The sequence below is a fragment of the Carlito syrichta genome, unplaced genomic scaffold, assembly GCF_000164805.1.
Source record: "Carlito syrichta isolate Samal-C Ts95f unplaced genomic scaffold, Tarsius_syrichta-2.0.1 Scaffold287955, whole genome shotgun sequence".
Classification (NCBI taxonomy): Eukaryota; Metazoa; Chordata; class Mammalia; order Primates; family Tarsiidae; genus Carlito; species Carlito syrichta.
The window spans coordinates 122,361-145,981 of NW_007232051.1; the positions used below are offsets into that span (position 1 = coordinate 122,361).

At 50.9% G+C, this 23,621-nt stretch overlaps 1 protein-coding gene across 9 annotated transcripts in view; it reads left to right on the forward strand.

Moving 5' to 3' along the window:
• Window positions 1–23,621, forward strand: part of SCN5A (sodium voltage-gated channel alpha subunit 5) — a 100,519-nt gene that overhangs the window by 29,999 nt on the left and 46,899 nt on the right. For 6 of the 9 annotated variants that reach the window (XM_008053206.2, XM_008053208.2, XM_008053201.2 and 3 more), the window contains exons 5-13: window positions 3,259–3,350; window positions 7,356–7,586; window positions 9,433–9,496; window positions 10,873–11,014; window positions 11,538–11,735; window positions 12,950–13,129; window positions 13,738–14,109; window positions 19,429–19,561; window positions 20,815–21,053. In XM_008053206.2, the coding sequence (XP_008051397.1) occupies window positions 3,259–3,350; window positions 7,356–7,586; window positions 9,433–9,496; window positions 10,873–11,014; window positions 11,538–11,735; window positions 12,950–13,129; window positions 13,738–14,109; window positions 19,429–19,561; window positions 20,815–21,053 (1,651 nt within the window). Of the gene's footprint in view, window positions 1–3,258; window positions 3,351–3,489; window positions 3,582–7,355; window positions 7,587–9,432; window positions 9,497–10,872; window positions 11,015–11,537; window positions 11,736–12,949; window positions 13,130–13,737; window positions 14,110–19,428; window positions 19,562–20,814; window positions 21,054–23,621 lie in introns of all 9 variants that reach the window. The other 3 variants (XM_008053200.2, XM_008053202.2, XM_008053207.2) reach the window with 1 other exon arrangement.

The following is a 23,621-nucleotide window of genomic DNA, read 5'->3' on the forward strand; positions in this document are numbered from 1 at the left end:
TAGAATGAATCAGCAGCAATGCTGGGACTAAAACCAAGTCTCCTAACTCCTAACCATGGGATGGATGGGAGAGGAACCCCAAGTCTGACGTTTCTGGCCAGGTTTTGACCTGATACTCCACCCCACCTGATTTAGGGGTTGTGAGAACATCTGGGGCCAGGGTGCTGGGAAGCCCGCCAGGATCAGCTTGCGACTCTCCAGCTAGAGCTCTTCTGGTGGCCCCCCTCACGGCTGGGCATTACCTGCTAGTTAGCACAGCCTCCCACCTTCTGGGGTTGTTATGGAAACCAAACCTGGAGGGGAAGGGAGGGAGGGCAGAGAGGATGGGTGACAGTCCCTGCAGTAGCTGACAATGTGGGCTTCACCATCTCAAGATAAGGGTTGGGCAGGAAGAAGGTAAGGGTTTGCCTTCTATATGGTTTCCTGGCCACCAAGAAGGCTCCCCCGATGCTGGAGCTGTTGGTGGGATAGCATCTCATCTCCACCTTCTGCTCTTTCTGTGCCAGGGCCAGTAATCCCATCGCAACTGTCTGTCCTGGCCAGCAGCTTGGCCATCCCATAAGGAGCAGACTGGCTAGGAGGAGGGTTTTACCAGCCTGAGAGTGGCAAAGCTCTATCCCCTCCACTCCATCCCATCCTCACCACCTCTGATACTGGCCCTGGGCCATACAGAAGGTTCCTCCTGCCCTGCCACACTCAGAGGCCCTAGGAGAACTCCAATGGGAGTCTGGGCTCCCAACCTGGGAAGCAGACATCAAGTTCTGGGTGGAGTAAAGGAGCTGGCAGTCCCCCATATCACAGCTGTGGTCCAAGACACTCTGTGCCCTTACCCAGCCCTGGCTCCTCCTTCAAGACTTCCTCCAACCCACAATTGATCTCCTGTACAGACATGTACCCACCAGCCCCTCTCCTGTTCCCAGCCACTCAGCTGGCTTTGCAAACCTGCCAGAAACGCAGATATGATCCTTCCCTATTTTGTCACCAGCCCGTCCTTATCACCTTGGGACACCAGCTGCCTAGGAGACAGACAGTGAATGGAGGGCAAGCACTGTTGTGCTGGGGACACCAAGAGCGGGACAGTTTCTACACTGGGACAGGCAAAGAGAGGCAGAATCCAAGTTAGAGATGGGCAGGGCCTTTACTGGAGACACTAGGGGAACAGACTGTAAGGAACAGTCTGTAAGGGGCAGGACTGTAAGGAACAAGAGAGATGCAAGGACAGTTGGTTCCCTCTCTGGCTTGCATGATATTCACTCACCCTGTAACCAGAAGAGACAGCTTTGAAACCAGTGTCCTGAGCAAGGGAGGCTGTTTTCCCAGGCCACACTCAGTAGACCAGCAGCATGAAATGGCACCCAGGGTTTCTAGCAGGCTGAACCCATGATTTTCGTGGGACAGCGACACTGGCAAACTTCAGGCTCAGCCTGAGAGTCACATGGCAGCACCATATCTGGATGGAAACTGAAAAAAGAGCCTCTCAAGCTTGAGAGAAGAATGTGAGTCAGAGGCTTGAAGGTCTGAGCCACCGTAGCAAGGAATAGGTACCAAAAGTTGTGAGGAAGCAAGGTGAATTCTGCTCCCCAGTGGGCTGCATCAACTGCTGCACTGGAGAAAGATTTGCAAGCTGAAGTGAGTCCCAGGATGGAATAAAAATCACGGCACAGAAAGGGTCTGGTTCAGCCAGAGAATGGAGTGCCCTAGGAACGTGTCTGCTGACTTCCCATCTTTTCAGGGTCATGTGAGTAAGGAGGGAGGAGGCATGGTCTGCAGGACCCCATGAAAATGGAGGGCCCCTCTAGTGGACAAAGGAAGCTGGCATCAGCTCAATATCTGTTAGAGCTGAGCCAGGCTGGACCCGCTGGAGGATATTGAGTCCTTCAACACAGCCTGACGAGGCCTCTCCCATAGACACTGAGAGCCTGAAGGGGAATTCCAGAGCTCTGAGCAGAGTGAAAGTACCTGGAGGTCCAGACTTCCCAGCAGAATGAGCCCCCCTACACTGCGAGACCACCCTCCCACTCACTGGTCACCGTAGGGCTGACGACCTGGGTCTGGCATCACTCAGACTCCCAGGTCAGACACATTTGGCTAAACATCAGACATCCTGAGTCCAGTGTCCTTTGTTAAACATCAGACACCTTCGGTTAAATGTCAGACACTTTGGATGCGAAGCTTTTGGTTAAATATCACAAGTCACTTGCCACTGTCCCGATGGCCTTGGTCACACACTGTCTGTCCACCTCTCAGACATCTTCACGGTCATGTGACCCATCCACTGCATGTCCTCACACTCTCCTTGGGCAGATCCCTGCCCCCTCAGAGACCAACTCCTTCCTCCTGTGCCTATGGAAGCCCAAGATGGACAGCTGTCCAAGTTCACTGGGAGCCTCACAGCCACTGAGCATCACTCAGACCCAAGCAGGGCTGACCCTGGGGAAGGCTGCTTGCCTCCCGAGGAGGAGGCTGAGGGTCTGGTTGTGAGACTGTGGGTGGACTCTTGAGGGAGGGGCCCCACTGCCATAGAGCCCCTCATCCTGTTCTTTTCTCTTCTTGGGTTGCCCCTTGCCTGCAAGTAGTTGAAGAATGGATATTCAGGCAAACTCTCTTCCCATCTTCCAATGCCTCTGGCTTAGGAACTCTGTGTTTTTTCTTATGAGTACTCGGGCCATCTCCACTTTGTGACTCCAGGAAGTCCGAAGCCACTCCTTGCACAGAGACATTTATGATTGGAAGGAGGAGGTGAGCAGCACTCAGAAGCCCAACTGCCCCTCTCTGGTGGTCTCAGCCAGGGCTTCAGTGTCCCATGGATCAGAGCAGCCAGGCACAAGCTTATCACAGACCACAGAAGATGTGGGCCAACACTAGGACCAGAAGCCCACTTGCTTTCTGTGTCAGCTACCTGAACCTCCTGGAAAACAAGGCTTTTCTCTTCACTTGATGCATCCCCGGCCTCAGACACCACGTGTGGTTTTGTGTCATAGTCCTCAGTGGTGTGGAGAATCGTTGCCACCTAGCACCGGTTATCCATGGCACCATCACTGAGAGAGCACCTGGGAGCTTGTTGTGTGGACATCCTTATGGCACCCATGCTGAGGTCCCCTGTCAGAAGGGTTGGAATCAGGAAGAAGGCCCCGGGGGAAGCCCCAAGCCATCCGCAGCTCCACCCCTCCACGGGAGGGGGACGGGAGAGGGCTGGTCGGGGAGGGCAGCCTGAGGTTCTGCTTTGTAATTCCCAATAACTGTGGTTTGATTCTGCAGGTATGTATCAGAAAATATAAAACTAGGCAATTTGTCGGCTCTTCGAACTTTCAGAGTCCTGAGAGCTCTAAAAACTATTTCAGTTATCCCAGGTAAGATGCTCAGGTTTGCCTCTCAGATCTCAGCTACAAGTGACTCTCTCTCTGTCTCCCCCACCCCCTCTCCTTCTCTGACATGTGTCTCCTATTGGCGTGTTGTCATTGTCTCGTGTGTGAATCTCCCTTGTTACAGATACACAACTGAATTTGTGGACCTGGGCAATGTCTCAGCCTTACGTACCTTCCGAGTCCTCCGGGCCCTGAAAACTATATCAGTCATTTCAGGTGAAAATCAGGTTAAACGCCAAGGCTGGAGGGATACGCCTGGGCCTTTCCAACCACCCGGGAGCCAAGGCGACCCTCCCAAAGACCCCTTGGAAATGTGCCTGTCACCAGAATACCTTTCCCAGAGCTCAGGTGTGGGGCCATCAGGGATGGACATGCCTGTCACCCCAGCACCTCAAAATGGGCTTCAGGCTGCCACCCCAGAAAAGCTCACTCTCATAGACACCAGAGGGTACAGAGTACCCTACGATGGGGCTGCATTGAATCCAAATTCTTCCCAAGATTGTGGATTTCTTTTCCAAGACTGGCTCAGCTCTTTGAATAACTGAAAGCTTATACATTAATTGCTTCAGCCTAAAGTGCCATTCTCCAATCAGGAAACCAAAAGAACTGTGTTTGAGGGAACCCACGTATATACTCAGAACAAAAAAGGAAAACTCCAGCACAGTCTTTTATGACTGAGTGCTTGGTCCCTGCCTTTGTGTCCCCTCTGGTGACAGATGCACGGCTCCAGCCCCATTTTGTGAGACAAAGTGTAATCTGGGGACAGGCGTCATTGGGCCTTGGCGGTTAACAGCCCTCGCTGCATGGTGCGGTAGAGGTTTAGCAAACCGTGCATGGTAGCCTCAGGAAGAAATTCTCCTTGACAGATGTTGGCAATTGTACCCGGGAAATCTTCTAAGCCCAGATGGTCCCTCTAGAAACCATTCCATTCATCCATCCAGGAAAAGCTCTCAAAAGACTTGTGATTTCTGAGCCCAGCTGTGTGACATGCAGGTGTGAAGTGGAGCTCCACCCAGGAGACCATCCTGCCCTAAGTCTTCATTCCCTCTCCCCAGACTCCACTGAGTCCAAACTCAAAGCTCCTCCTGTCTGGAGGAACTTGTTCTGGATGGTCAGTGCCCAGAGGCTCCTTCCAGAAGCCTTTTCCGAACGCAGCCACACACAGAACTAGGGAAGGCGCTTGTTTTCAGAGGGCAGCTGATATAGGATGTATGCCAGCCTTCTGGGGAGGAGTGAGGGCTGAAGGAAGGTTCTGCTGAACTGGATGACTGAACCTGTTCCTGATCTGGAACGCTGATGGTTCCAGCCCATGGCCTGCATTTAGCCATTGATGTCCCAAGGGAGACAGGAGCCCCTCTCTGAGCTCCCATAAAGAATCTAGACTCCCCTGGTAGGGCCAATTGTCTTGTAAGAGGAGCCCCCAATTATGTACATTCAAACTGAGCTTTCTGGTCTCAGCACCCACCATAGTATGTGTACAAGAGCCACTTCTCCGCCAGGGCTGCCACAAGTAGCCCAGACCCTGCCAAGAGCCAGTACCACAGGGGGACGTCTGCCCCCAGCCACTCCCATGGAGCTATCCCCATTGAGACAGGTACACACATACTGACCTGGAAGCCTCAGTCTGTCTTCCAGGGTCCTAAGTACAGCCTCACAGGCATATTCCCCACCAGAGTAGACAAACGTGCTGACCACAGGTGTTACGAAAGGGCATGTTCTGGTCTGTTTTATTTGAAAGACTTACAACGGGAAATATTTCTCAGTCATGGGGTAGAGGAGGACACCTACAAATTCAGCCTGGCCCCACAGGATCACAGGTATGAAATAACATACCCCGACCATGGTCAATAGAATAGTGCCGTGGTCAACATTGTGGAAGGCTCTTGGGAGAAGGTGTCCTTCAATCTGAGCCTTAAATAGCCTTAGTCCTCTCTGAACCTCAATCTTCTTTTCTATAAAATGGGAGTGAAATTGGAATGGTTGGTTTCCAAGGTCTCTTTCATCTAGCCTGCTGAAACTTCAGTGGCAGGAGGATTTTCCAGTTGATGTCCTGAGACCCATCCCTTCCTGGGTCTTTTTTTTTTTTTTTTAGTTGAAGTCCCACTCTGACACCCAGGCTGGAGTGCAGTGGAACACTCATAACCACCAAAGCCTCGACTTACTGGGCTCAGGTGATCCTTCCACCTCAGCCTTCCAAGTAGCTAGAACCACAGGCATGTACCACCACGCCCGGCTAATTTTTTGGTTTATTGTATGTTGCTTGGGCTGGTCTCAAGCCCCTGAGCTCAGGCAATTCTCTCGCCTCCACCTCTCAAAGTGCTGAGATTACAGGCATGAGCCACCACGCCTGGCTTCTTGGGTCTCTTTAGAAAAAAATCCTGTGACTTCAGTGAGACCATTCTTGCCAGAAGTAAAGTCTGTCCACTAATATGAAAAATCTTCAAAGGGGTAGATTACCCTCCATCACTGTCTTCACATACCAGGTCGGGGGTGCTTTGCTGGCCTTGAATGGGATAGGCCAGAGAGACTTTATCTTCACAACTGAGCCAGGGTCCGGTTTGGGTATGCGAGCTGCTGCCCACCATGCCTCCCTTTGCTCCCCCCCGCGGAAATACGGGTGATGTCTCCAGGCCCAGTGAGCAGAACCAGACACGAGTCCACAGAGGTGTACTAGAAGCTCTGCTACAGATGAGCACCGGTTGCGAAGGGCTCATGAACCTACCACCCCTCCATGCCCAGACCCCTGCAAGACCCACCTACTGCCCAGGCAGTTGCCAACATCTGCCAGGATGATTTCCACAGAGAACACTGAGTGCCTCTGAGCCCAGGGCAGGCGACAGCATTAGCGGCACTGTGGGGAAGCCATCCTCTCCCTGTCCCATGTTTGCCCACTGCTGCCTCCCTGCCCCTGGGTCACAGGCCCAGCGGCAGCGGGCACAGAAGCCATGGGTGCTCCTAACACATTAACCGGCTGGACGATGAATGAATGGAGCTTAATCTGAGATCGGGCCGCTTGGGCGAGGGGCAGGAGGGATGGGGCCCTGCTGCTGACAGAGGAGCCCCCTCGTTCCCAATGCTCTGCTGGCACGTGTCCTAGGACAGTTGCTAAGGGTCAGACTGGACACGTCTACACATGCTTTTCTGTCATTCTGCTGTGTGGTGCTGGCTTCCGCAGGGAGCTGGGCTGTACAACTAACAGATCACAGCCTCTCAGCTGTGGGGAATGGGATGGGTGAGGGTGTGGAGCATGGGGGAGGTCCCGAGGGACAGGGCAAGAGGAAAGATGCCATGTAGATCGACCCCCTCCCCTGCTCCTGAACCTCCCCCAAAGGTGGGCCCGAGCCACGGCAGGTGAGCACCTTAGGACATCACCCACCATGGCCCTGCCAGACCTGCCTCCCACCCCAGCACACACACACCAGCCCCAGCCTGACCCCAGCCCCTGGGTCCCTAGTTTCCCCCAAACAATCAAAATCCCCTGTATCAAGAGGGCCAACCCCAGCAGTGGGGCAGAAGGGCCCCCCTATGAGGAATGGCTGTGTTTCTTGCCATCTCAGGATCAAGGCCCCTCCATTGCCCTGGGATGGGCCGGAACCTGTCTCCTTTCCCATGTGCTACATTAAATGGGTTGGGCCTGGCATACCTTAGGACCAGTCAGAGGGGTCATGCTCTGAGTGTGTGTTTCTTCAAGAAAACACTTTCCACACCCATGCCAAATATTTGGCTGGTGGAGAGCAGAGAGGACCAGGATCCTCCCAAAAATACAAGACTCCTCCTGCCCAGGAAAGTCAGGGCAGAATCTCAGCAGCTGAGGAGAGGGGGCTTGGGTCTCAAAAACCCAAGAGCTGCCTCCCTCACTCAGTTCCCACCTCACCGTTGCCCACCCAGGCCCCACCCCTGCTTAACTCAGGACCCCAAGGAGGCCCCCAGCCCATGGAGGCAGAACACAGTGCACATGGGTGACCCTGTGCTTGTTCTCGCCTTCCCCAGGCCTGAAGACCATCGTGGGGGCCCTGATCCAGTCTGTGAAGAAGCTAGCTGACGTGATGGTTCTCACAGTCTTCTGCCTCAGCGTCTTTGCCCTCATCGGCCTGCAGCTCTTCATGGGCAATCTGAGGCACAAGTGTGTGCGCAACTTCACGGCGGTCAATGACACCAACGGCTCTGTGGAGGCCGACGGCATGGTGTGGGACTCTCTGGACCTCTACCTGAACGATCCAGGTACAGACTTGCTCCATGGCTCATGAGGGCTTTGCGAGACCATCAGGGCCAGAAAGCCTCCCACACAGGTTTCACCAGAGGGCAGGATTCCAAGGCCCTTCAAGATCCCCAAGAGTCAGAAGACAAGAGGAGTACAGACTTAGGGCCCGCTTCGTGATTTCCCAGGCTAGAAGGGGAGGCAGTGCTTGAGGAAGGGGAAGGATGGAGTTAGGTGGAGGGTACAGGGACAGGGAACAGCAGCTGCAGCATTTGGAGGTGGGCCTGACCCTAGCATGTCGGAACAGTGAGAACACCCACCTACCTGCAGGAGCGTCAGCTCAGGGAAAGGGTGGACACGGAGCTGGGCTAGGTGACGAGGCTTCAGAGTGAAGCCCCACCTGCCTGGTCTGGGGATTTCCAAGTCACTGTCAGGATTCCTGACCAGAATGCTAACTCCATAGACATACACCCCAGAACCCTGGGAGGGTCAGAACAAGTTCAGTGATTATGCAAAGTCATGTGTGCCCCTTGCCAAGTGGTTTACACTTCCATTGTGGTGGAGGCATGGCCAACCCCAGTCTTTACTAGCATCATTGGTCTGTGTCAAAGGTAGACATTAGACCGGGCACGGTGGCTCATACCTATAATCCCAGCACTTTGGGAGGCTGAGGTGAGAGAATTGCCTGAGCCGACGGGTTCGAGACCAGCCTGGGCAACTTGGCGAGACCTTATCTCTACAATAAATCCAAAAAGAAAAAAAAATTAACCAGGCATGGTGGTGCATGCCTGTAGTTCCAGCTACTTGGAAGGCTGAGGCAGAAGGATCACCTGAGCCCAGCAGGTTGAGGCTTCAATGGCTGGGAACACGCCACTGCCCTCCAGCCTGGGCAAGAAAGTAAGACTCTGACTCAAAACAAAACAAACAAACAAAAAACAAAGGTAGACACTGATACGAGGCCAGATTCCAGGCCTTGAGGACCCTGAAGACCATTCTGATGTTAGGGCCTCTTCCATACACTAGCAATTCACTTTGGAAAAAGAAGTGTAGATAGAAACTCAATGAGTAGATTTGCTTACGGTTCAGCTGTGGCCTTATAGCAGTGGTTCTAAAGCATCCATCTGTGCCAGAGTTGCCTGGAGGACTCTGGAAAACAGACTGCTGGGCCCCAGCCCCGGAGTTTCTGAGCTCACAGTTCTGGGTAGTATTCGGGAAGTTGAATTTCTACCTAGTTCCTGGATGATGCTGATGACACTGGTTTGAGGACACTTTGAGAACTGCTGTCTAGGACAAAGGCAGGTAATGGTGAGTGACAGGGACTGACATGGCCACAGAGAGGAGAGAACACAGCTGGGTGTCCTGTGTCTCACCTGGTGAAGCCCCACCCCTATCTGGACGGACTGCAGTGTTGCCGTGGCAACTGGGAGGTATCATTTCCACCATTGTGTGCAGTGGAAGAGAGTCCAGAGCTGGCAATGGCCTGCTAAGGCCACACGATCACTTAGTAGCCACGCAGTGAGACTCCGTCAGACCCTTACTTTCTGGTCAGGGTCTCTCTTGGCCCTGGTTGGCCCTGAGTGGCTTGGAGCAGGGTGCAGAAGTCCCAGTGGGAGCAGCTGGGGCTCTGCTTCCTGTGTCTTCTGAGAGTGTGGGGACACTGGCAGCAGAATGTCTGCAGAAGAACAGGAGGAAGGCCAGCCAGAGTTGCCTCAAACCTGACAAGGCAGGGGCAGGGCTTAGGGCAGGGACAGAGAAGAGGAAGGAAGAACACCAGTAATGTCTTTACCTCCCCAAAGCCTTGAATGCAAGGCAGGGACCCCAGGAGGCTGGGCTACACACGTCCCTCACCATCAGATTTGTCTCTTACAGAAAATTACCTGCTCAAGAACGGCACCTCCGACGTGTTACTGTGTGGAAACAGCTCCGACGCTGGGTATGTGGCATTCTCCACCCAGGGTCCCCTCACCCAGCCAGGGGAGTCTCCTGGTGCTTTCTCAACTGACCGTGCTTTCTGTTTATGCTTCTGACCCCAGGGACAATGAGGCCTTCTTTTGTCTCCCTTCCCTGCCAGGACCCTGGCAGTTTCTCCACCCCACACCCAGCACACAGGAGACAGCCACTAAAGAAAGGTCAGGGACAGATCTGCAGGGAGGGCTAATGGAGCCCTGAAGATGGACTAGGGGGCAGCCCAGGATGTCTTACAGCACCCCCCCCAGCAGCCCAATCCTGGCTCCATTCCCTTCCAGAAGCCCCCTAGGGTTGCTCCTTCCCACTCCATTCTTCACTCCCTCCCTGCTGATTTGTCCCTTGGGGATGAGTGTGGCATCCATGAGCCGCCTGGATTCTCCTTGAGAGCAAGCAGGGCCTGGCCTCGTAGCCTGAGATGCCCATTGGTGCATGCAGCTTCCAAGGATCTGGGCCAGTGTGACTGTGCCGTGGGGTTTTAGGGGAAGGGGGCACAGGCTTACCTTGTGGAGTAAGTGCTCTGGGGTTATGTTTCCACAGCTCTGAGTGTAAAGGTCCAGAACCCAAGTTTGTTTCCTCCTCCTTGTCACTAAAGAGATTGTCATGAGGGCCTCGGGACATTCACAAGGCACAGAAGTCCCTTGGTTGCATCCTTTCACTTGCTGAGTCTCTCTCTCTCTCTCTCTCTCTCTCTCTCTCTCTCACACACACACACACACACACACACACACACACACGAATCTAGCCCAGCCCAGCCCTCCATCTCTGGGAGAGAGGCTGTCACCTCTGTGGACTGTGGATCTACCTCACTGAACCACTACCTGTGTATGTGGACCTGCAAATGGGCTCCTGACATAGTCAGGCCCCAGCTTTCCTTCCACCCCCCAGAGTCATCCTCTACCTGGGCTCATCCCGTTCAGCTCAGCCAAGCCTCACACCCCTCCTGCTACCTCACCAGGTGCTTGCACTGTACTCAGTTCCCCATGGAGTCGACAGGCAGAGGAAGAGATGTGAACCAGGGCCTGGCGCTTCCTCTCTGTGGGGAGAAGCAACTCAGACAGCGGCTGGGGACAGTGTGTCATGTGGGCGGGAGGGAGCTTGATTTAGGCATAGCAGAATACAGATAAGTAGAGAATAGAGGAAGATGGTGTCCCAGGTGGGAGGCACAGCATGAGCAAAATCATGGAGCAGGACCCAGCTGCGTGGCCCTACATTTGTGAGGTTCAGTCTCATAGAGCAGTGGGGCATATGCTGGGTTGCCCAGGGAAATGAGTCAGGCCCAGCGAGGGTCTCAAGGGCAGAGCACCCCTTACAGCATGGTACAGAGTCTGTGTCTGGTCACAGGACATGTCCCGAGGGTTACCGTTGCCTAAAGGCTGGCCAGAACCCTGACCATGGCTACACTAGCTTCGACTCCTTCGCCTGGGCCTTCCTCGCGCTCTTCCGCCTCATGACACAGGACTGCTGGGAGCGCCTCTACCAGCAGGTGCGTGGGTGCCCACGAAGGGACAGCAGGTATGGGTTCAGGGTCCAGGCTGCACAAATGACTAGCCAGAAGTGGCCCCAGCAGAATCCTCAGTGGCGAGAACTTTGGAGGGGACAAGGAACAAGGAATCTTGCATCTGAGAGAGAAGGGTTTAGCAAGCAAAGAAACTTTCTTTTTGCTGGTGACTAGAAACTAATCCCTTGATATTAACTAATCCCTCTGCTCTGTGAGTGGGACATTCCTCCACCCTATAGGATAGAAGTTTCTCCCTCTGTGATCACAACATCCCACCAGTTGAGTGGGGCATTCTGCTTCCCTCCAGGGGTGGGACACCATCCCCCCATGTGTAGTTAATTCTCTGTAGGTTAGCATGTGTCCCTCTAGATAAGTGGGACATGCTGTACTCCTCTCCCCAGGCTGTGGCTATTTGAACCCCTGACACAGCTAGACTGGGTGATTTGGAAATGCCATAACCCAGAAAGGGCCCCAGTGAGGATGACTTCTGCCCCCTTTTTCCCCCCAGACCCTAAGGTCTGCAGGGAAAATCTACATGATCTTCTTCATGCTTGTGATCTTCCTGGGCTCCTTCTACCTGGTGAACCTGATCTTGGCTGTGGTCGCCATGGCCTATGAGGAGCAAAACCAAGCCACCATCGCTGAAACTGAGGAAAAGGAAAAGCGCTTCCAAGAGGCCATGGAGATGCTCAAGAAAGAGCATGAGGTGGGTAAGCAGTGCCACCAAGGAGCCTCCAAATCAAGCCCTTGCCTGACTGTGGGTGGTTTTAGGTGTGGTGCACACTGAGTAAAGCTAGCACCTGTAGGTGTGGTGTATCCTGAGTAAAGTTGGCAGCTGAAGGTGTGATGTATTCTGGGTAAAGCTGGCCCTGTAGGTGTGGTGCATGCTGGATAAAGCCAATGCCTGCAGGCATGGTGCATGCTGGGTAAAGCCAGCGCCTACAGGCATAGTGCATCCCGGGTAAAACCAGTGCCTGTAGGCATGGTGCATGCTGGGTAAAGCCGGTGCCTGTAGGCATGGTGCATGCTGGGTCAAGCTGGTGCCTGTGGGCATGGTGAATACTGGGTAAAAGGCAGTGCCTGCTGGTAAAGATGGTGAATGTGGTATCTGCTGAGTAAAAATTTGGAACCTGCTGGGTAAAGACTGTGTCTGTTAGTGAGGTGCCTGCTAGATAAAGGTGACGCTTGCTGGGTAAGATGGGCTCTGTGAGTGTGGTGTTCCTTATAGTCATTATGTGTTTCAGGTGAAGGTGGTGCCAGCTGGGTAAAAATGGTACATTCTGGGTAAAGGTGGTATTTCCTGGGTAAAGGTGGTCCCTGTGAGCATAGTGCATGCTAGGTAAAAGAGATGCACATGTCCATGGTCATAGTTTATTCTGGTCAAGTGATGCCTTCTTGTGGGATAGCAAGGAAAGTCCAAAGTCGGAGGCCTGAGCCAGCTCAGAAAACAAGCACTGGCAATGCTGTCCTAGCTACCCACAGTCCCCTACATGGTGACTGTCAACTGAAGGCTGACACCAGAGCAAGCTATTAGAAGCCAGGCTATGGGCATCCACTTGTTCTCACTGGCCCACGCCTCCTCCTCTAATATACTCTTAACCAGGAGATCCTTCTATAAGACCTCCTGCCTTCCAGTTCTGCCACTTCCTCTGCTCATCCATACCTGCCTTCCACCTGTCCCATATGCTCCCTCTTCCACGGGCTTCCCACTTAAGCCACTCCTCCTACCTGGATCTTGACCTTTCTCAAAACATTCTGGGTCTGTCTGAGCTTATCTCCATGGTGCCCTCCTTTTGATGCTTGTGCCAATCCACTTACTGCTGGGGAAAACCAAGTCACTGAGAGTTCCCTGGCCTGCCCAAGCCTGAGGTTGCACAAAGTCCTAATGTCCAAGACAGCTTTTCCTCCACCCTTTTGCAGGCCCTCGCCATCCAGGGCGTGGATACTGTGTCCCGTAGCTCCTTGGAGATGTCCCCTTTGGCCCCAGTAACCAACCAGGAGCAAAAGAGCAAGAGGAAAAAACGATTGTCTTCGGGGACAGAGGAGTGTGGAGAGGACAGATTCCCCAAATCTGACTCAGAAGATGGTCCTCAAGCAATGGTAATCACCAGCCGTGGTTCTGGCCCTTGCAGGGTGGGTCTGGCATTGAAAGCCCATCATGCTAGGCCCCTCTATAGTCACGGTCCCCATGGGCACTCCCCAGGAAGAGCAGTCTCATGCCCCTTCCCAGCCCTTCCTGTTTCTCATGCCCGTTTTTGGAGCAGAGGAGCCCTGAGTAGAGGGACAGGGTAGGTGTGGGTGTTATGATATCCCCAACCGAGGGCTAGTCCCCCAACACTGCTTTGGTTTGGTAGGAGCCCAAGGACATGGCCAGAAGAGTGAGGGGCATGGCTGAGTGCCCCAGATCCTTCTTGGGCTCAGCCTGTCTGCATTCTTCTCCCTTGCCCAGCCTCAGCTCTACCTTCAGACCCAGATAAGCCTCAGGCCCAAATCCCCAGAGGCATAGACTAGAGATCCCAGAAGATACAGGATTACCTCTTACCCACTCCCCCATCTAAATGCCCTCTGGATCAGCCCACCCAGTTCCTGTGTAGACAGCAAAGCCCACATGCTCCAAGAAGTTGAGCTAGGACTGTTGCCACAGGAGAGAGGCTGGGGTTATATAAAGAGAGCTATCGTGGTCATGTCCCCTCTCCCTGTGTCCTCAGAATCATCTCAGTCTCTCTCACGGCCTCAGCAGGACTTCTGTGAAGCCACGCTCCAGTCGCGGGAGCATTTTTACCTTTCGCCGGCGAGACCTGGGTTCTGAGACGGATTTTGCAGATGATGAAAATAGCACAGCTGGGGACAGCGAGAGCCACCGCACATCACTGCTGGTGCCCTGGACCCTGCGCCGGACCAGTGCCCCGGGACAGCCCAGTCCTGGGACCTCGGCTCCTGGCTTCATCCTCAATGGCAAAAGGAACAGTACTGTGGACTGCAATGGGGTGGTCTCCTTGCTGGGGGCAGGTGACCCCGAGACCACATCCCCAGGGAGTCACCTCCTCCATCCTGTGATGCTGGAGCATCCCCCAGACACGGTGAGCCAGCCCCAAGATGCAGGTGCTAGGGCAGATCTGGTCTCCCAACTGGTCACCAGTGCCAGGTCCAAAACTACTCGCCAGATATTTGTTGAGCCCCTATTGTGTGCTGGGCTCTGAGGTGGAAAACTCCACAAAACTCTCTGCCCTCATAGAGCTTCCATGCTAATGGGGGCAGACAGACAAAAGTCAAAGAAAAAGTGTGTCTATATGAATAAATGATGTGTAATGGTGATTAAAGGGGATGACAGTTAAATATTTCACAACTGGTAAGGCATAGGGACCTAGATGTGATGGTGGCACAGGACCAGTGTCCCAGTGCCATGCCCTTTGGAATTACTGGATCACGGGTAAGCCGTCTAGGGAGTCCCGGGAGAAGGGCTGGAGTGACAAGGGGTTAGTGAAGGAGTTCTGGGCAATAGTTATTCACCAAGTTTGAATTATTCCAATATTTTACCAGCTGGTAACTCTCATCCAAATACTAATCAGGTCCAACCCTGCTTAGCTTCTGAGATCAAACAAGATCAGTTGCGTTCAGGGTGGTATCACCGTAGACTCCAACTGATAACATCAGTTCAACTGATAGGTGTTGGGTGTGGAAGGAAAGCGGAGAAGGAACCCCCACTCATCAGGAGACATTAACCAAAGAGCAGAAGGAGGTAAGGGTGGGCACTAGGCTGCTTTCTGAAACGAGGAAAGGTGGTATGAAGAGTGGCTGGCACCCAGACTCTGGGGATGCTGCGGGTTTGAATCCCATCTCAGAGCTCATTAGCTGGAGGACTGTGAGCAAGTTACTTTACTTTCTCTGTGCCTCAAGCCTCTCATCTGTAAAAAAGGTTAAAAAACCCATCTCGAGATTGTTGTGAGGATTACGTGGGCTAATATGGGGAAAGCACTCGAGACATTCATGAGTGTATTGATGTTGTTATAACATCATAACGATACACCTGGAGACGCATGTTCCAGGTATCCAGATCAGCAGATCTAAAGGTCCTGAGTCAAAAGCCTGCCTAGGCCAGGTGCTTTGGCTCACATCTGTAATCCTAGCAATTTGGGAGGCCGAAGTGGGAGGATTGCTTGAGTCCAGGAGTTTGAGACCAGCCTAGGCAGCATAGCGAGACCTTGTCAATACAAAAATAAATTTAAAAAATTAGCCGGGCATGATGGCATGCACCTATAGTCCCAGCTACTCAGGAGGTTAAGGCAGAAGGATCGCCCTGAGCCCAGGAGGTCAAGGCTGCAGTGTACCATGACTGTGCCACTGTACTCTAGCCTGAGTGACAGAGTGAGACCCTGACTCAAAAACAAAAACAAAAGCCTGCCTAGCCTGTTGGAGGAAATGCCATGAGGTCAGTGGGGCTGGAACAGAGGAGCAAAAGGGAGAGAAGCTGGAGTTATTGTCACAAAGGTGATGGGAAGCTAGATTATGCCAGAACTATAGTTACGCAGTCGATCAATAGACAGACTGATGGCTGCCCAATCAGCCATCAAGTGTCCTTACCGACCCCTGTTCCCCAACACTACCCAGAGCAGCCCACCCAGGAAAAAGTTGAACATATAGTTCAGCCCCTGAGGCCTATGGGATGACAGAGGAGGGCAGACTCTCTGAGAAAGCCAGGAATGATGGGGGACTTGACTGGGAGCTGGAGAGGGGCCTGAAGATGGAGGACTCGTAGCCAAGTGGCCTCTTCTGTTCCAGTTCAGACTCTTGCTTGAGCTGTGGGATTTTGTACAGGTTAATGAATATCTTTGTGCCTCAATTTTCTCATCTGTAAAGTGGAAATAAAATTAATCAGTAGGTTGTGGTAAGAACTAAGTGCCTGGCATTTAGACTAGCATTTACCTCATGTTCAAGTCATTATTATTATTTATTATTGGTATTAGTAAGCAGAAAGGAGTGAAGATTCCTGGGGTCCTCACTCTCTTCTGGAGCAAGATGTGAAGGAAAGGAAACTGGGTACCCATGGCGGGCAGACCACAGCTTCTAGGTAGAGCTGGGGAAGCCCCGCTGTCACCTGGAGGCTGGGGTGTCTGGCTTCCAGGAACTTTGAAGCAGGCAAGTCCAGTCCTGGAACCTCAGCCTCATGGAATCAAGTCAGCAGCCAGGAGCACTAATAGAATTTCCTAATCTCATTAGGTAGAAAATCATCTCATTGTACTGCACATGTCAGGAGGCATCCAAGTTCAAGTACTTCATTACCAGGAACTCTGGCTTCACCCATTCTCACTTCTGTGGGGCCTATTTGTAACGTTAAAGATATTAGCAGGCCAAGTCAGGGTCATTTGCAAAGTTAAAGGAATTAATGAACCAAGATGGAGACATTTGAAAAGTCAAAGAGATTAGCGGGCTACAGGCCCCTAGGAATGACTTTTTTGCTTTCACTGGGTCCCCAGTGAGACATTTCTGCCCAGTTCTAGTCTAAAAACGAAACACAGCGTCAGGCACTAGGTACCCAGTCAATGCTGGGGGGAGGAGAAAGGACCAGCCCGACAGACAGTGCACACTTAATTTATCCAGATTGGAGGCAAGGCCTGAATATTTACTTTGAACTCCGCCTGTATGAGAGCGCCTGGTCTGAATAGCCATTCTTTTTTATCCTCCACATGTTAAATCTTCATTCTCATTTTCCCTAGGTCACCTAGCAAGTTAGGAGCAGAGCTGGGACTCTAACCCAAGCCTCCTGATTGATCCCCAAGTATTTATTCCTCAAACCAATATGTATCTAGTGCCAGCTTTCTGTGTTGAGTGCCAGGCAGTATTTGAGGTTCCAGGGTTAGAGCCATGAATAAATCAGAGATGACCTTTGCCTGCTTGGAGTTGACATTGTAGCCAGCAAAACAGACAGTAGACTGATAGGTATTTTCATGTGTCAGAAAGTTGCTAAGGGGAAGGATAGGGATGAGGGCCATTAGAATACTGGAAGAAGGCCTCCCCAAGGAGGTGATATTAAAATTGGCAGGCAAGTTATTCTAGGGAGCTAGGCACAAAGATGCAGAAAAATAGCATCCCAGGCAGAGGGAATAGCATGTGCAAAGTCTCCGAGGAGAAGTGGGCTTGACATATTCAAGGGGTGAGTGGTGCTGGCAAGGCCAGGAGTGGTGGACAGGTTAAAATGAGTTGAGTGAGTTAGGATTTGGACTGTGCAGGGTCTTGTAGGCAATAGAAAGGTTTGAATATACTCTGAATAAGATGGGGACCCATGAGTTGGGGGCAGTTGTTGAACAGAGGACTGACATAATCTGATTGACTTTTTAAGGAAATCTCTTTCTACTATGTAGTGACTAGAGAGGACGGAAAAAGAAAAAAGGCCAGTTAAGACACTGTCACAGTAGTTTTAGGAAAGAGATGATAGTAACCTGCACTAGGATAGTGTATCAGTCAGCTATTGCCACAATAATGCTGTGTAACAGACTACCCCAAAAGTTAATAGCTAGCAAAAAGCCTTTATTCCCATGCTCGCTTTTGTGCAGGTGGTCTACAATTTGGCCAATCTAGGTTGGGCTTGGCTGGGCAGCTCTGCTTCAGAAAATTCATTGGCTAGGCTTGGCTCCATGCCATGGGTTAGGCCCAGGGCTGCTCCATACGTCTGTATTCTGAGACCCAGGCTGAAAGGGTGGCAGCAACCTGGGGAAGCTTTTTTCCCTGGGGGATTCCTGGAATACAAGAGCAAGGCAAATAGTCCTAGCCCATCGAGGCTTCTGTTCACATCATGTCCACTCACATTCATATTGGCCAAAGCAAGTTGTTCATCACTGGAGCATGAAAGTTTACTTCAACCATAGTGGGAGAAGAAAGAGAGTAAATATTTGCTAAATGATAACCAAACAATCATAGGTGGTCCAGAAAGAGAAGGAGAGAAGTCGGGAGAATTTAAGACATGCTTGTGAGTTAAGCTGATCAAATTAAGGGTTTCATTGGAACTGGGGTAGTACTGTTGCACCAGCCACCTGAGGCCTGTCAGATGCCTCTGCTTGAATACTTCTATGACTGGGAGCTCACTACCTCCCGAGGCAACATTTCGGAACGGCCCCACCAATGAGACTTAAGTTGAGCCCTGATCTTTTTATTATGCACCCCAGGCTCTGGTTTTGCCACATTGGGTAGCCTAGGCCCACCTCTGCCCCACAGAGATTATGGATTATAATATCTACCCTACTGAGATGATAGAGCTTTGCTGTGGCATGCTGAACAGGCCTCTCCTTCAGCAGCCTCAGCTTAGCACGTGGGCTGTGGGTCACGCGGGGCCCCATTAATGTGAAGGCTCCATGGGCCTTCCTTAATTCTGTGGGAGACTCTAAGTTAGCATAGGGAATGCCTTCCTGCCACCTCCCTTCCTCGGGGCACCCTGCATCTCTGCTTTCAGGCCTGGTTCTTTTATTTACAAAAAGAGTGCATGCATGTTGAAGACAAACCCAGCAGTGCAAAAGTGAAAAGGAAATTTCCCCCTTTTGTTCCCCTCCCCCCAAATCATTCCCCAGATGTGTCCACTATAAGATTCGGTATGTGTCTTCCAGACCTTTTCCTTATTTTTTCATCAAACCGTTTGCCTTAGAGACTCTCCCATGGGAGTCACGCACAGAGCTGCCACGTTCTCTTTGTTGCCTGGATCAGAGTCCAGAGTTGGACTGTATCTATAATTGATTTTAATATTCTTCCTATTGATTGTTTTGTTCTTATGGTATTAGGAACAGAGCTGCCATGAACGTCACTTATATGTATTTTTGATGCATGTGTATAATTATTTATGACGTTAGATTATTAGAGGAGAAATTGGAGGACCATTTTAAAATGTTCTTGGTAGACCCAGCCAAACCGCCTCCACAGAAGACACGGCCGCCCACCAGCCGCATCTAAGCATTGTGCTTTACCTTCTCTTATCGTCATCTCATCATCTCAGAGCATGTTCTTTTTTTATTTTTTAAGCTTCTTTATGCTCTTGACTCTAGGGAGCTTGTGGTCAATTAAGACTCCCAGATCATTTTTGCATGTACCAATGTGCATGACCACATGTGGCTCAGGAAGGACCTGTGATACTTGTCGTTTCCTGTCCACATTCAGGAATCACTGCTTCTGAGAGATGGTGAAGAAGAAAAGAGAATGAAGGAGATAGTGATTGGCAGGAGGGGTGGAGAGGTGGCATTGTCAACTGGGAGGGAGTTGGGAACAGAGAAATCCAGCATCCAGTGTCCCATCAAGACCTCCGTTCTGTCCCCTGTGACCTCTCCAGCCTGAGTCTGAGCCGGCTGCCCCAAGTCCAGCAGGACTGGGGCTGGGGCAAGACCCCCATCCCCAGGCTGACATGTATCTCTCACACCCAGACCACGCCGTCGGAGGAACCTGGTGGGCCCCCAGTGTTGACCCCCCAGGTTCCATGTGTAGATGGCTTCGAGGAGCCGGGAGCACGGCAGCGGGCCCTCAGCGCGGTCAGTGTCCTCACCAGTGCACTGGAAGGTCAGCACCCCTGTGTCATTCAAACCCTCCCCATGTTTGCTCTTGGCATCCTCCCCTTTATCCCAGCCTCAGTTAGTTACCCCGTCTGTCTTGGCCTGTCTTGGACATCCCCACAGCTGCCTCAGACTTTTCCATCCTATGTAGCCTTTTCCATCCTTGCCTGTCCTTAGGTATCTTTTCATCTGTTTCAGCTTGTTCTTTCCTGGGCAACTCCATGTCTGTGTTTCTTCCAAACACCCTGCATCTGTTCTGGCTTGTCCCAGGCTCTTATCAGTCTCATTCCGTCCTTTCCCAATTGTAGCCATATCTGGCTAGGACCATCCTGTCCTAATGCCTGTGCTAGGCTGTTCCTAGCCATTCCCATGTCTACCTCAGACTATCCCAGGTATCCCACATCTCTCCCAGCCAGTTCCATTCTAGGCAACCCCATGTCACTTTCAGTACGAACTTGGCAGCCCCCATCTCTTTCCCTCCTGTCCCGTCTTTTCTGGCCTGTCCCTTGCAACACCCCTTTCCATTTGTCCTGACATGTCCCAGACATCCACATCTGTTCTTTTTTTTTTTTTTTTTTTAGTTGGAGTTACACTCTGTTGACTAGGCTGGAGTGCAGTGGCACAATCATAGCCATGCAGGCTTGACCCGCTGGGCTCAGGCAATCTTTCTGCCTCAGCCTTCCATGAAGCTGAAACTGCAGGTGTGCACCACCACACCTGGCTAATTTTTTAATTAACTATAGAGACAAGGTCTTGCCAGGTTGCCCGGGCTGGTCTCGAACCCCTGGGCTCAGGCAGTCCTCTCTCCTCTGCCTCTCAAAGTGCTAGGATTATGGGCGTGAGCCACTACGCCTGGCCACATCTGTTCTTACCTGCTATATCCTCAGTGTCCTTATGTCTGAACTTACCTGTCCCCATTATTTTCTCATCATTCTCAACCTGTTCTTCCCTGAGCATTCCCACGTGTATGTGGGACTATTGTCTCAAGCAAGCATACATTTATCTTAATCTGTCCTGTCCCAATTTTCCCCACATGCATCTTGGTCTTCAGTCCCTGTGGCCCTCTTCTCTCATATTTCTGGAGTAAGGAGCCAGGACACAGGCCACCCATTCTGTTAGCCTTCCCCACCCACTCACTCTCCTACTGTCATAAAGCAGCCCTGTCATCTCCTGAGTAAGTGATGAATTTTTCCTGCAATGCCACCAGATAGATAGGACTCGGTCAACAAAAGCAAACTAACTCACTGGCTGTCCCCCCAGAGTTGGAAGAGTCTCACCGCAAGTGTCCACCGTGTTGGAACCACTTTGCCCAGCGCTACCTAATCTGGGAGTGCTGCCCATTGTGGATGTCCATCAAGCAGAAAGTGAAGTTTGTGGTCATGGACCCATTCGCAGACCTCACTATCACCATGTGCATCGTGCTTAACACACTCTTCATGGCGCTGGAGCACTACAACATGACAATTGAGTTTGAGGAGATGTTGCATGTCGGAAACCTGGTAAGTAAGAGCCACCTGCAGCTGACTCTCAAACAAGCATCCTGGTGTGAGGGGTTCCTGGCCAACTGGCAAGCCTCCATCAGTAAGAGGGAAGGGATCCTGAATACAAAAGGATCTTTTGAGGGTATGAGTCATCGTGGAAGACACCTTGGAGGAGGGAGGGAGTGTCAGGGTTGTGTCTAAAGAGCTGAGAGATGTAGATTTGGAGTGTGAGGTTGGGGTTAAAGCTTTATGCAGAGTCCCAGAGGCTAGAAACAAAAGTGAGTTGGGGTAAACCTGAAATGGATGGAGATATGAGATTTTTTTTCAATTTGTAGATGGAGAAGAGTGCGTATGGACGGAGCTTGCATTGATGAGCATCAGTGATGTTGCATGGGGAAAGGTTGGGTGGATGGTTGGATAGAAGGCAGGAGGGAAGGAGGATAGATGGATGGATGGATGGATGGGTGGATGGATGGATGGATGGATGGATGGATGGATGGATAATAAGTAAATCAGGCAGAGTCAGATTTGAATTCTGACTCAGTTCTTACTAACTATGTGATCTCAAGCAATATTTACTTAGTCTCAGTAATTGGCACAATAAGTATTTGTTGAATTTAATAAATGTAAAATTAGTATGACAATAGCATCCTCATAGGAAGCTAATGAGGCTTGAATAAGATAATGTGTGTAATATGCTTGGCTCAGAGTTTGATAAACAGTAAGCATTCAAAATAAGTGATAGCTGTGCTACTACTGTTGTTTTGTTATTAAAGAGACTTTTCCTGGAGGTCAAAATGTCTGGGTTCTAATTCTGACTTTTTTTCTTGATACCAAATCAAGTCCTGCCTCTTTGATATACAGATGGGGAAACTAAGGAACAGAGACAGGAGAGCTGACGTAGTGGAGGCAGAGCTGGGCATGTAGCCACTGTCTTCTGACTCCCAGAAACAGAATCATATTGTCTTGGTCCAGGTAAACAGAGTGAGCCTTTCCCCAGGGGATTCTAGGACAGGGCTGGAAAGAGCCCACTGGCCTCAAATAGGAACTCCTAGAATTATCACTGAGGTTGGATGGAGGAGGGAGACTACTGGCCATTTGGTCTAAGCTCTCCCTTGCTGCAGACCCAGCCCTGTCTTAGGCCCAACTGCTCATGTGGCCTCAAAGGCAGGTAGGCCTTTCACACTTTGGAGTATGAGAATTCTCTCCTCTTACTACTTTCTTTTTTTTGTTTGTTGTTTTTTTTTTGAGTTGGAGTCTCACTCTGTCACCCAGACTGGAGTGCAGTGGCCACTCCCAGCCACTGCAGCCTCGACCTGCTGGGCTCTGGCGATCCCTCTGCCTCAGCCTTCCAAGTAGCTGGAACTACAGGCGTGCGCTACCACAGCCGGCTAATTTTTTGATTTATTGTAGAGATGAGGTCTCACCAAGTTGCCCAGGCGGGTCTCGAACCCGCGGGATCAGGCAATCCACTCACCTCAGCCTCCCAAAGTGCAGGATTACAGGCTGAGCCACCGAGCCCAGCGTACTTTCTAGACCCAGGACTCTAGATTGTTCTCTGACATGTGTATTCAAATTTTTTCACTAATTTGAGTTCGTTGGCTACCATTTTACCTTTCTTTCTTCTATATGCAATCAAAAGGGAAGGCTATATTGCAGTCTATAGGCAGCTCATGGCACTGTTGGGCATGTTGGGTGGTCTTCAGATGGCAATTATATAGGGTTTTAGTTGAGTGTAGTTTTGTTGTACCATTGAGTTGGACTGAGCAACAAGTTAGGTGTGGTGAAGAGCACTGGTGGCTTCACTGGACCAGCAAGTTGTGGTTGAACTGCAATTATATTAAACTTGAGGTTCTGTTATTAATAATAGGCAATGTTGTTGGATTATAGCTGTATTTTGTTCTATTTGGATAGCTTTATTGCTAGTATGTAAGGTTTTGATTTTCTTGCGTTTAATATATTCTAGGTGGTTTAAATATTAAAGTAAAGAGACAAAAAACACAAAAATAGGCATGGGTAAATAATCTTGGTATGGGAAAAGACTTTCTAAGCATGTCTCCAAAGACAGATTTCATAAAAAAGAAGATTGATAGATTTGACTAACTTTTTTAGCTCAACACATAAGCAAAGTTAAATGGCAAATGAAACTTCTCTTCCCAGCAGCATTATGGATGGGAAAACCTGCAAAGTCTTCTATTATAAAACAGTTTAAAACATGGCAAATATTCTTTGAAGTGTGTAGCTCAGCACATGAGAAAGTGCAATAGTCCCCCATCCGTGGTTTCACTTTCTGAAGTGTTAGTTACCTATGGTCTGAAAATACTAAATGGAAAATTCCAGAAGTAAGCAATTCATATACTTTAAATTGTATGCCGTTCTGAGTATCATGTTCCATCTTGCCAGGGAACATGAGTTATCTCTTTGTCCAGCACATTCACACTATGTACGCTACCCACCCATTAGACACTTAGTACCCATCTCTGTTATCAGATCAACTGTTGTGGTATCACAGTGCTTATGTCCAAGTCACCCCTGTTTCACTTATTTATGACCCCAAAACACAAGAGTAGTGATGCTGACAATTCG